The sequence below is a fragment of the Leucoraja erinacea genome, chromosome 22, assembly GCF_028641065.1.
Source record: "Leucoraja erinacea ecotype New England chromosome 22, Leri_hhj_1, whole genome shotgun sequence".
NCBI lineage: Eukaryota > Metazoa > Chordata > Chondrichthyes > Rajiformes > Rajidae > Leucoraja > Leucoraja erinaceus.
In genome coordinates this window covers 9564572-9577723 of record NC_073398.1, presented here as the reverse complement: position 1 = coordinate 9577723, position 13152 = coordinate 9564572, and the positions used below count along the sequence as shown (strand labels likewise).

Sequence of the window (13152 nt, the reverse complement as noted above, 5' to 3'; positions counted from 1 at the left end):
TGAATGGAAAATAAAATTGAAGGATATAGCGGTGTGGAATAAAGACATACTGGGTCAAATGAGCTGTGGTATTCTATGCACAACGCCTGCCTCCCTCATAATTCAGCCAAATCATCGTCTTGAACGACAGAGGATTAGTAAACTCCATATGTTATCAGTCAGAATGCAGACTGCAATTTGATGGTTGTTTATTCAAAAACTATTAACTCACCATATTCAACGGCGTAAACAAGAAATGGATCAGGTCAACTGCACTCGGATTCTGGATGTGGGATTTTAATTTGGCCTAAATTGAATGAGAAACAATGAGTGCAAGTATTGAACAAGAACTACAGATATGGTCAATCATATGATCAAACTTAAGTTTCAGGAAAATAAAAGGCTGTTTATATTTCCCATGCAACCTGATTAAACACAGTATTTATGCTATGACAGGTGAAGGTGGAAGATTATGCCTTACTATTTCAGTCAAATGGAGTTCCATAATTGTCGCATTAGGTTAAATGTTACTTCATGGCGTGGATATGACAATTTGTAGTTGAGGATTTGTATTATAAGACAAGTAAAAGATAGCAACTGTACAAGAAATATTTATAATCTGCAAGACATTTCATGTTTTAAATTTCAAAACAATCTAATTCAGCTAACACTCTTAAACAGGGTAACTTACCAGTAGGTTAAATGCATGCTTGAATTTCTGAAAACAGTCGAAGAATTCATCTTGTGGTGGTGGTTTTGCACGGAGTGTTAGAACACCCTCTAAACAGCGAGAGGAGGAAGATATAGTGGACAAAATTGTCGCTCATGAAAGCCTGCTGCTATTTATGTACATGGTTATAACATTGGACAACAATCTAATGTTACACAAATTCATTAACTTTGGAACAGTTACATCTATTTTTGTATTTTTAACAAATGACTTTTGAATCTGTTTAATTTCCATATACATGTCCCTTACCAATACCAAACTACATGATATTGTTGTCAAAATCTTAGTTTAAAAAAAAAAAGATTTATTTAAGTGATATTAATGGGATCAACCTAGCATACAGTGTATAGAATATATCAAAGTAATAGTCATTGAGTCAGCCAGCCTACTCATAACAAGCTCTCCACCCCATTTAACATCCCATTGAATTGAAGACACAACAAGAGACTGCAGACATTGGAATCTGGAGCAAGAAACAATGTGTTGCAGGAACATTGCTGGAATCGGATGTGCCAGCTTGCCCTAAATTTGGTCCAGCCTTCCATACGAGACCTTGTTCAAATCCATGTAGACTACATCAACGAGCCAAATGAAGAAGGACCTGGCGGGATGTCGCGAAGGAAAGACCCAGCAGACCTGGCTCATTGATGCAAAGAAAGGCATGCCGGGCCACAGCCTGCAGGGGGGAAGCTTGGAAGCTGCTGAGCTCGGCCCGGAAGACAGGAGAGTTGAGGTGGAGGAAGCCGCTGGCGACGACGGACATGGGGAGCATGCCCCCAGCGGCTTCAACGACACCTGCAGGAGGTACCCCAGGCCACAAAGGCGGTCAGGTGAGGAGAGGGATGTTGCTTGGCGGGCCGAGCCAGTCAAGGGCGACAGAGGAAGTCCTGCAGCAGCCTGAGGTTTACTTGGTTCAGGAGCTGCTCCACTTTGTGTTTGGCTCAAGATTCCAGCATCTGCAGTTCATTGCTTCTTTAAGCAATGCACTAGACTCGGGCCAACTTTCCCATTTGGTTAAATTTACAGGTACATTATTCAAAAACACTTATACTTTCACATGGCTACATCCCCTCAATATCATTTTGCAGCACAAAAATCACAATTTTTTAAACATTATAAAGGTCTCAAACGCTACTCACCTCCCGGTCCTTTCTTTTTACTTTTCTTTGATTTTTTCCTTTGTGAAAGTTGAGAAAATGCTTCAGCAGCCTTTTGAAGTTTAATAACAAATGCTTCCACATCATCTAAAACATGGTTCAAAATTTGCTGGCACGGAAAAGTTAAATACACAGTTACAGAAAAAGCATTTTGTCATCCTGCAAGCATATCTCTATATCTGCCTTACATTGAGAAATAGTTATATGAAGCTTTATCTTACATGCTAACATTAAAAAAATAATGCAACTCTTCCTTGAAAAAAATTGATGGAAAGAAATCTTGCTTCAATAAGCTTATGCTAAACCATAACGGGTCCACATACAAACAACAAATCATGATGGATCTACTTATGTGCGAGGCACAGACTTGTCTAGCCATCACCTCACAATGCCAGAGTTCAATTCTGACTTTGGGAACTGTTTATGTGGAGTTTGCACATGCTGCCTGTGATCATGTGGGTTTCCCCTGGGTCTTCCAGCCCCCCCCCCAAAGAAATTTGTATGATAGGTGAATTGGTCACGATATGTCATCCCTAGTATGTGGAGAGAGTGGATGGGAATGTGGGGAGAATAAAATGGTATATGTGCAGGATTAGAGTAAATCGGTGCTTGGGGGTCTGTGTGGACTGGGTGGGCCAAGGAATTGTGTCTGTGTGTTTCTCTCTATTACCATAATTACATTGTGTAATTTGTATACATTTTATCATAAATATTGAGCCCAATTTCTGTAGCTGTAATAAGAGATTACATTCACTCCACCAAACTTTACAAAACGTCTGCCCTGTGGTCATTTCATTCTCAGCTTGGTATGAAGTGCACTACAATAAATGAGAGGCAAACAAATCAATGGGCAAGTGATCAATCCCATTAAAAAAAAAAGTCTGCAAACAGTATTGCAACATTTGGTACAATGTAAATAACATAACAATGCAGCTTGCAACTGGATAGGATGGCACACTGCCACATGCCCTTCTGCAAGAAGAGATACTGATCAATTAAAAATCTGGCTTCAATTTAAATTAGGTAGAAAGGAAGTAGTCCAACAAGATATGTAAAACTTGGTAAGAGATGGGCAAGGGGCAAGTTGTAACTTGTCAGAAAATTCAGAATGAATGAATGCATTCGGTGGCTTCAGTTTAGTTTATTTTATTTTTGAGAAACAGTGCGGAAACAGGCCGTTTGGCTCACCGAGTGTGTGCTGACCAGCGATCCCCGCACACTAACACCATCCTACACACACTGGAGACAATTTACAATATTACCAAGCCAATTAGCCTACAAACCTGTACGTCTTTAGAGTGTGGGAGGAAACTGGAGCACCTGAGGAAAACGTACAAACTCCTTACAGACAGCACACATAGTCAAGATCGAACCCAGGCCACTGGTGCTGGAAGGTAGCAATCCTACCGCTGTGCCACTGTGCTGCAGTTCTCACTAAACTGCGTGAAGAGTCAGTTGTCAACAGGGCGTCAAAACTAAAACCCAATAAACCAAACCAACTGGCATATAAATTAAAGATGGGAAACAAAATTTACTGCAGAATTGAAATAAAGTGGGCCAAAAGTGAAATGCTCAGCAATTTCTCTAGAGTAAAAGGTATGCATTATCATTTGTGGGAAGGCATGATAAAATGTTGATGTAACATTAGAGTGCTCGTTGCAGCTCAGCAACTTCTGCATGGCTGTACAGACCTTCCAGTTTAAAACAAAACATGCAGAATATTTGCTTATATACAGTAAAACGAGTAGAGTGGTAAAACAAGCAGGCTTTTGTGTGTCAACAATATCAACTACCAAGAGGACAATAAGTGTTATGTTACTGAAAGATCTAGGTCTGGCTGTTAATACCTTGTCACTAAAAATTAAACCCTATTATTTACTATCAATTGGGTCACTAACAGAACATAGGAAAAGGAAGATGGATATATTTGTGTTACATCAATTTGCAGATGGTGTCAAGAAAGATGGATGATCAATCTGGATAAATTTAGTTTTAGTTTTCATTTTAGAGCCACAGCGTGGAAACAGGCCCTTCGACCCACCAAGTCCACGCCGACCATCAATCACCAGTTCACACTAGTTTTATTTTATCTCACTTTCGCATCCACTCTCAACACATTAGGGGGCAATTTACAGAGGCCAACTAACCTACAAACCCGCATGTCTTTGTGATGTGGGAGGAAACCAGAGCACCCAGAGGAAACACATGTGGTCATCCGGAGAATGTGCAAACTGCCCGGCGATAGCACCCGTAGTCAGGATTGAACCCGGATCTCTGGCGCTGTGAGGTAGCAGCTCTACCAGCTGCGTCACTTTTAAACAGACTATTCTATTTTCAGGACGTTCCCACATGGAAGTTGTTTTTCCTGACAAGCAGGTAACAGTAGATATTCTTGCTACTTCTTGAACTCTTAAGCTTCATAAATAAAATGTCATACTGAGTCCTGAGATCATTGCAACTATTGAGAAAAAAAACTTGCATGCAGCAACCTGCCATGTGTCATTAGTAATTCCCTAATGCAGACGGAGCAGGTGATACCCAGATCCTCTGTGTGTAAACTCTAATAAACCCAAGCACAGTGCCTCTTGTCCAAGTGTGAACCAGGCCATGATCTATTTCACTTCTGAGATCATAAGAGATCTTTTCAACATAAAATCAACAGATTATGTTGTATAATGTAATTACAAAATATAACCTGTGCTTAGGTTATTCTTGATTTTTGAAATTTGCAATAGTAAATTAGGAATACTTAAGGACTACTCATTTAACTGGAAGAACAGTCACAGAATGCTGGAGTAACTTGGGGGTGAGGCAACATCCCTGGACCACATGGATAGACTACATTTCAGGTCGTGACCCTTCTTCAGAATGATCATTTAAGTACATCAACTTTATACAAGCACTGCATTAAGGATAGGCACAAAACGCTGGAGTAACTCAGCGAGTCAGGCAGCATCACTGGAGAAATGGAATAGGTGACGTTTCGGGTCAGAGCCCTTCTTCAGCCTGAGAGTTAGGGGAGAGGGAACCTGGAGGTATGAAAACGTTCAGAACAAATCAGAGCCAGCTCCGATGACCAAGGAAAAGTGGAGCCCACAATGGTCTATTGTCGGCTGTGGAAGAGGGGATAACAAAGGGATATATGGATGCGAACAGTGAAACTAGCAGGATGATAGGGGTGGGGGATTGCATTAGGAAATCCCATGGCTGATCACATCAACTATATTCCTCTATACAAAGTTAAATCAATTTACTTGCACAATATTAAAATAATTTAAATGCTTCCACAGTATATTTGCTCAAACATTAAACAGTTGAAAATAAATGAGATTATTTAATTTGTAGTAAGCGTTCATACCACATCTCTATCAATTCTAACGGCTGCCATATCTGGGGATTCTTCTGGTTCATGAACCACCTTCTGTTTTTCATCTGTTGAGAACATTGCATTTTAATAGAAGGACTTACATACATAATTCTACACTATCTACGGAAAACTGACATTTCAATATGAGATAGTCTTATTGTAATTCAATGTAAAATTGATATGTTTTCTCTAGAGGGATGTCACTCTCCACGGAATACGCAACCTCTTTCCTGTTCAGTTAAAAAAAAGATATAGCAACATGGAGACAGTCAAATCCTGGGAGAGGGTTGTCCTACCAAGAGGCTAGCTTGAGCCGAGAGTCAAGAGAGTCAAGAGTGATTAATTGCCAAATGTACTGACAACTATAATGAAACAGGCCTGTAAACACAATAATCATAGATGTGTAGGAAAGAACTGCAGATGCCGGTTTAAACCAAAGATAGACACAAAAAGCTGGAGTAACTCAGCGGGTCAGATAGCATCTCTGGAGAAAAGGAAGTAGGTGATGTTTCGGGTCGAGACTGAGAGTCAGGGGAAAGGGAAACGAGAGGTATAGACGGTGATATAGAGAGATATAGAACAAATGAATGAAAGTTATGCAAAAAAGTAACGATGAGAAATGAAACAGGCCATTGTTAGCTGTGGACTATGTGAAAACGAGTTCCAGCCAATGAGACTCAACAAGACAACTTTGAAGCTAGTATGACTTTGGCGGGGGAGGGATGGAGATGCAAGGAGTACTTGAAGGTAGAGAAATCAATAGTCATACCGTTGGGTTGTAAGCTGCCCAAGCAAAATATGAAGAGCTGTTCCACCAATTTGCATTTAGCCTCACTCTGACAATGGAGGAGGCCCAGGATAGAAAGGTCAGTGTGGAATGGGAAGGGGAATTAAATGTTTGGCACCGGCGAGACCAAACGCAGACTGGACGATCGTTTTGCTGAACACCTTCGCTCAGTCTGTCTGGACCTACCTGATCTCCCGGTTGCGAAACACTGTAATTTCCCTTCATCATTCAGCAAAGGTGAGAACATGCGAGACTTTCATATATTTAGTGTTTGGTATTTGTGTCATTACAATTTTTACTTGCCATTTATTAATCCAAACCTTAATTTCATTCGGGCTTAAATGCATGTTGGCATGCTTCCTGAGTAGCTGGATGGAGAGCTTGTTAATAACTTAATTACACAAGCAATGATATGAATCACTCAGAGCAAGAGTGGCCACGGCCAATGGTTTGTGACTAGAGGTGGTTTTACAAATGATGGAATAGCTGCAGCTAAATTAATCACATTCCATTCTTGGTGCTGAACATTATTACATTTTCTCTCGCAGTTGTGACACAATAGTTACAGTTCAAATCGTTTCACCTTTGTTTCAATTTCTTTTTCATATTCGCAGCATTTTCGTAACTGCCTTTTTGGATTCCGTAATCTGGCATAGTGCCAAAGTAGCCATGGAAACCCCCATTGTACAAAACACAGCTGCCCAGGAGGTGTCAGTGTGTGTGAGAAAGCCCAATCACCTTGTTCAGCAGGTGAGGCCCAAGCTGACCAAGCTGCTACTCGGCTCCGAACATCCACCTGTGTGATCGTGCCTGGTGGAACTGGGGCAGGCGCTCTTGGAGGTGGGGGGATGCAGGAATTATCGGCATTTGTAATCATTCTGTAACGATAAATAGTAAGAAGAGTTAATGCTCCTGACTCAGAAAACAAGGGTAACCTTTTCACGCATAGGGTGGCGGGTGTAAGGAACGAGCTGCCCGAGGAGGTAGCTGAGGCAGGGACTATCCTGACATTTAAGAAACAGTTAGACAGGTACATGGATAGGACAGGTTTATAGGGATATGGGCCAAATGCAGACAAGTGGGACTATGTATCTGGGATATGTTGGCCGGTGTGGGCAAGTTGGGCCAAAAGACCTGTTTCCACACTGTATGACTCTATATTCAGTACATTATACTTCACAATAATATCAGTGTTGTTAATAGCAACACAGCACAAGGTTAAGCAAATATACCAAACCAAAGCTCCCATCCTAGTTTTAAAATCAAGTTCAAATTAAGAAATACAATACAGATCAAACAACTTATTCTTGAGCAAAACACAAGGATGTTTGCTGGTCTAGTCTAGGACTAGAGACCATAGCCTTAGAATAAAAGGATGTACTTTTATTAACGAAATGAGGAGAAACGTCTTTAATCAGAGGGTGGTGAATCTGTGGAATTAATTGCCACAGACAGCAGGCCAAGTCAATGGATATTTTTAAGGCGCAGATTGACAGATTCTAGATTAGTAAGGATATCAGGGGTTATGGGAAGAAGGCAGGAGAATGGGATTGAGATGGAAAGATAGATTGGTCATGATTGAAAGACAAAGTAGACCTGATGGGCCATAATTCCGCTCCAATAACTAATGAATGTGCTGGAGGAACTCGCCGTGTCAGGCAGCATCTATAGAGGGTATTGATATATGAATTTTTGGGTAGGGACCATTCTTCCGATGATTAGAGTAGGATTAAGTTAAAAATCTTATTTAAATCTTGCTGTTCCAGATGTTTGGACTCAGCAAGCCAACAGCAGATTGATTGTATAGGCACCCATTTGCAAAGAGGAAGAAATGGTGTGAACTGATCAAGATTCTAGTATAGTGTGCGTCATGATTTTCTGTCCAAACAGGTGTACGTCAACATTCTCCAGTATTTAATGTCCACGCTTTTAGCATCACAAATGTGTTCAGAGAAGAAACAGCTTACTTTAAAAAAAGACACAAAGTACTGGAGTAACTCAGCAGGTCAGGCAGCGTCTCTGGAGAACATGGATAGGTGACGTTTCGGGTCGGGACTCTTCAGATTCATTAAAAAATGAGTCAGAGAAAGTTCTTGACCAAAAACATCACCTACCCATGTTCACCAGAGATGCTGCCAGACCCGCGGTGCAAGAGTTACTCCAGCTCTTTGCACCTTTTCCCGTAAAACAGCATGTGCAGTTCCTTGTTTATGTGTAGCTTACTGTTAAATTGAAATCCAAAGAGATGACCAAGAATAGTGCAAATGATAAACATTTGTGTGTCTTTGTACCTCAGAGTACTGGGCCTCTTCTTCTGTTTGCTGCCTTTACTGTCACTGATTGCACTGTCGATATCTGCGTGGATCATTTCAGCCTGAAAAAAGAGCATTTGGTCACAACATCACAGCATCGGTGACACCTCAAACCTCTAATTGCACTTTTCACTAACCGTGTGGGACTCCTTTGTTGAACAAGAGTATCCATTCAACGGCTGCCAACTCCAGTGCAGTATTCAGTTTGTGCTATTTTTCAAATAAACCCAATGCCTTTTAGTGGACGGTTTAAATTTTACTGCAAGATAGCATTATAGTTATGTTTTCCTTTCAGGTAGAAGAAAGCAATCCCTGAACTAACAATTGAGACATTTAATCCTTTTTCTGATACACTGTTAAAAATAATCTTGGAAGTTATCCAAGTTCCATTAAAAATAAGTACTGACTAACATGTTGGGAACAGGGTGGGATCTTCCAAATACTACACGTTAAACAATATATGTTAAAGAGCATAGCCACGGTGACGCAGTGGTAGAGTTGCTGCCTTACAGCGCCAGAGACCTGGGTTCCATCCTAACTACGGGTGCTGCCTGAACGGATTCACCCCGAGACTTGCGTGGGTTTTCTCCGGGATCTCCGGTTTCCTCCTACACTTCAAAGACATACAGGTTTGTAGGCGAATTGGCTTGGTAAAAATTGTAAATTGTGAGTAGGATAGTGTTAGTGTGCAGGGATCACTGGTCGGCGCAGACTCGATAGGCCGAGTGGCCTGTTTCTGCGCTGCATCTCTAAATTAAACTACTGTGTCATTATACTAAACAATGCCAGAATTTGTCCTTTCTGGAAGAAAAGGCACTTTATAAATGTTCAGTTGACTACATCGTGATATGCAGCTTCAGAGGAAAAAACAATGAAACAATTTAACACCACTAAAAGCAAGTGACCCAGTAATTATGACTAAAACATTTGAAAGACAGCAAAACGGGATACTAACTAAACCCAAAAGGTTTCAGCATCTACAGGTATGTCAATTTTAAGCAATTTATATTTGTTAAACATGAAATATCTTGGGATTCATGATTATGGATTGCTCTTGTTCAGACAATACTTTCTTTCGATGCTTGCATTACAAAAAGACATTGCTCATAATTTGTAAAAGTAAACCAAAGAAAAAGTTAATTGCTATTGTTAATAGCTACCGGATGAAGCAAATACTCCAAACCATAGCTCCCATTATAAAGGGGTTAAGCACATTACAACTCACGGAGACTTCTTTGACTAATAGGTTAGGAAGACCTTTTTATTCCAGGCAATTCGCCCAAATGCCATCACAACCAAAATTAAAGTGCACCTGGGTCACTCTCCCCTTTTTCCTCCTCTATTTTAGAGCACTTTTGGCAGAGGTCTTCAAAGAAATACCTACCTACATCCTGGGTAAGTGATGGTCAGCACTAGTGAGGAAATTGTTCATTGAAGTAGATCATTTATAAACAGAGGTGAAAAAAGTTGTACGAAAACCCAAAAGCAATTTATGTTCTAGTCCCTGTAAATGCAAAACATAACGACGTTCCAAACCCTCTTACCTGCAGTAGATGTGGAAGCATTAAATGCATCTTACTATTTTCATGTCCAACGCAGACTAGTAACACAAATAAAGAATCAAACAAATGCAGTTGCAAATAAAAGACTGACCAACCTTAACTTCATCGCATTGGAAAAGGTGAATATCTGGTTTGCCTTGGCCAGGTTCCTTGCAAACGAGTGCCAGGATGGAGTCATAGTTACAGGCATTCATCACAGATTGAAAATGCTGGATTGTGTTAAAGGGAAAGTGCTCCAACTCATTCTGTAAAGAAAATGCAAGGAACATTTTTGTTCTCCCCTGAAACCATGAAGCAAACTTTAACATTTATTTCTGAATTATCACCAGGTCCACGCCCCAGATAGTAAAGCCCAAATGTTCCCTTTTCAAATGCAAGCATTGCAGATTTCCATCAAACCTCTTTGCTTATCTACCTAATCTCAGGCATTATCTCTTCTTCTTTACCATGCCCATATAAATCCAACATGTTCCTAATCATGCAGCAACCAGGATAGAGTTTTCTACACAAGGGTCTGCAGAGACTCAGTGTTTCCTAAGCAGCTTTAATTCAACAAAGGTTGTGGCCATTTGCTCTGTACATTTTATGGAGAACACGGAATAGCACAAGTAAAGGCCCTTCTGCCCACAATGTCAGTGCTGAACATGATGGCAAGACCATCACTTATCTACCTGCACATAACTTATATCCCTCCACTACTTATGTATCCATATACCTATCCAAAAGTTTTTTAAAATGCTGCTAAGGTATCTGCTTCAACTACCATCCGCGGTGGTGCTATCCAGTCACTCACTGACCTCCGCACATTTTTTTTAATCCTTTAAAAGGATATAGTTTAAATCCTTTAATCTTTGTCTCACTCACCTTACAGCCGTATCCTTTTAGTGTTTGAGATTTCCATCCTGGGAAAAAGATTTTGTACTGATTGTTTAAGACTTCTCTGACTACCCCCACCCACATATTCTGGCTCATCTCCAGATGCATGTCAAACCTTACTCTTGTTATTTTCCGTGCCCAGGGCTAATTTAAAATCTTTACACAACCAAAAGATATTTACCAACCCATTGCAAATCTGTGGAGCCGCTAAATCACAGCACCAGAGGCACAGGCTCAATCTGATCTCGGGTGCTGTCTGTGTGAAGTTTGCACGTTCTCCCCACGACCGTGTGGGTTCCCTCCGGTTTCCTCCCACATACCAAAGATGAGCGTATTTGTAGGTGATTTGGCCCTCTGTAAATTGCCCCTAGTATGCAGGAAGTGGGATAACATAGAACTAGCGTGAACGGGTAATCAATGGGTGGCGTGGACTTGGTGGGTCGAAGAGCCTGTGTCCATGTTGTATCAATCACTTAATTTACACAACAAATAGTAGCATCCCCAATGTAGAAAAGGCCCCATTCAACATCAATACAATTTTATCGCAACCTTTGCTTTCTCCAATCCATTTCTGAAATCCTTTCCATTCCTTATTTCATCCCAACAAACATGCAGAATAAAATCCTTTGTGCATTATTAAGTGAGTCTTTTTATCTTTAGATGCACAGTGCCCATCTGTAATTAACCTTTAAAATAACACATGCAAACATGTCACCACCCCACTGCTACCTATTCAGTATTTTGTCATTTGATAGGCAACGTCCATTGTACAGTACTTTATAAGTCATTAATATTTCTTCAAGAATGCATCTTTTTTTAACTGCAGACTCTTGGGCTCCTTAAAAGTGTTTCCAGGATAATTAATGTATTTTGTAAAAAGTGTTTCACTGTTCTTTTGTTGCTACCCTTTCATACAAGAATCTAGTTCAAAGTCATAGCTGTTTGGAAAAGTCAGATTGCAGAGTGCAGTCGCGCATTCACCAATTATTAACACAGCATAACAGACCAAATTCAATGGTTTCCAGTCCCCTTCTCGAGACTTGGGTGCAAAGGTCTCGACTGACATTGCACTGCATTAATAAGCGACTGCTAAACTGTCTGCTCTCTCGGTGGGAGGGTGAAAGATTCCATTACACCATTAGAAGGTCAGAAGCGTTCTCTCAGATATCCTGACAAACATTCATCTGTTAATCAAAACCATTGGAACAAACTGTTTAATGATAATCACCATGTTCCTTGTGGAAGCTTGTGACTACGTAAGTCCCCGTACAAGCATTACACAGGTAACCTTTCAAAAATAAAGCATTAGCTTTATTTATTTGTACTGAAGTGGTGAAAGGTATCTCAAGGGCAAGCTTTTCCTCCCCAATTTGTTTTGAGGTACAGCATGGAAACAGGCCCTTTGGCCCTCCCCATCGAGTCAATGCCAACCATTGATCACCTGTTCACACTAGTTCTATGCTATGCCACTATCTAATCCACTCCATACACACTAGTGTCAATTTACAGAGGTCAATTACCTACAAACCTGCACTTCCTTGGGATGTGGGAGGAAACCGGAGCACCCGGGGGAAACCCATGCAGTCACAGGGAGAACGTGCAAACTCCACACTGACAATGCTCAATGTCAGGATGGAACCCAGGTCTCTGGTGCTACGAGGCAGTGGCTTGTCCCGCTGCACCTCACATTTAATATGAATGAGAGAAACAACGGTTCGGGGAGCCTTCAGCATTGCACTCCAGCAAATTGAACTGCAACATGGATTCCAATCCCTTTGAGGTTCAGTATACTTAATACAGATTTTGGCTCTGGCTATAAATCAAAAGACGCGCGTTTAACATTGTTGTGAACAATACTCATTAGAAAATGTCCGTCTACAGATTTATAAGTTCAACAATTTACCTGAAATCTCACGAATAAGGTGCAAGCTTCGACAATAGCACTCAGTTTTAAGTTGATCTGTGACATTAGTTGCTATTAGCCCCTGGGTAGCTCCTGTATTGAGGAACTCAATGACCTCAATGACTTCTGGCAAGCCATGGCTCTCGTGCCCATTAAACCCAGCTTCTCTCATACACTCTCATCTTCAGTCATTTCATAGCTGCTAATCAAATCCATCACTTCAAAAAAAATGAACTTTGCAGGGCAAATGAAATGTCTTGACCTTTTGTTCCAAGACAACCGAGCCGGTCGGCGTCACTGGGAGGGAGCTGGAGACGTCGGACGCGAGGAGCAAGGGCCGGTAGGAGGGTGAACTGGGGTAATGGCTCTTGCACCTTCAAGGCCGGCTACAGGAGGCGCCCCCGGGACACAACGAGGGCCGGGTGAGGAGAGGAGAAGGGTTTTGGTTTGCACTTCGCACTTTGCACTTTGTGTTTTGC

The 13152-nt window shown here is 41.1% G+C and overlaps 1 protein-coding gene across 8 annotated transcripts in view; it reads right to left on the bottom strand.

Annotated features, from left to right (window-relative positions):
• Window positions 1-13152, bottom strand: part of eps8a (epidermal growth factor receptor pathway substrate 8a) — a 145968-nt gene that overhangs the window by 23109 nt on the left and 109707 nt on the right. For all 8 annotated transcript variants that reach the window (XM_055652914.1, XM_055652918.1, XM_055652920.1 and 5 more), the window contains 7 exons: window positions 9990-10139; window positions 8312-8394; window positions 6759-6898; window positions 5225-5298; window positions 1849-1975; window positions 671-759; window positions 212-286 (listed from right to left, as the gene is read on the bottom strand). In XM_055652914.1, the coding sequence (XP_055508889.1) occupies window positions 212-286; window positions 671-759; window positions 1849-1975; window positions 5225-5298; window positions 6759-6898; window positions 8312-8394; window positions 9990-10139 (738 nt within the window). The remainder of the gene's footprint in view (window positions 1-211; window positions 287-670; window positions 760-1848; window positions 1976-5224; window positions 5299-6758; window positions 6899-8311; window positions 8395-9989; window positions 10140-13152) is intronic.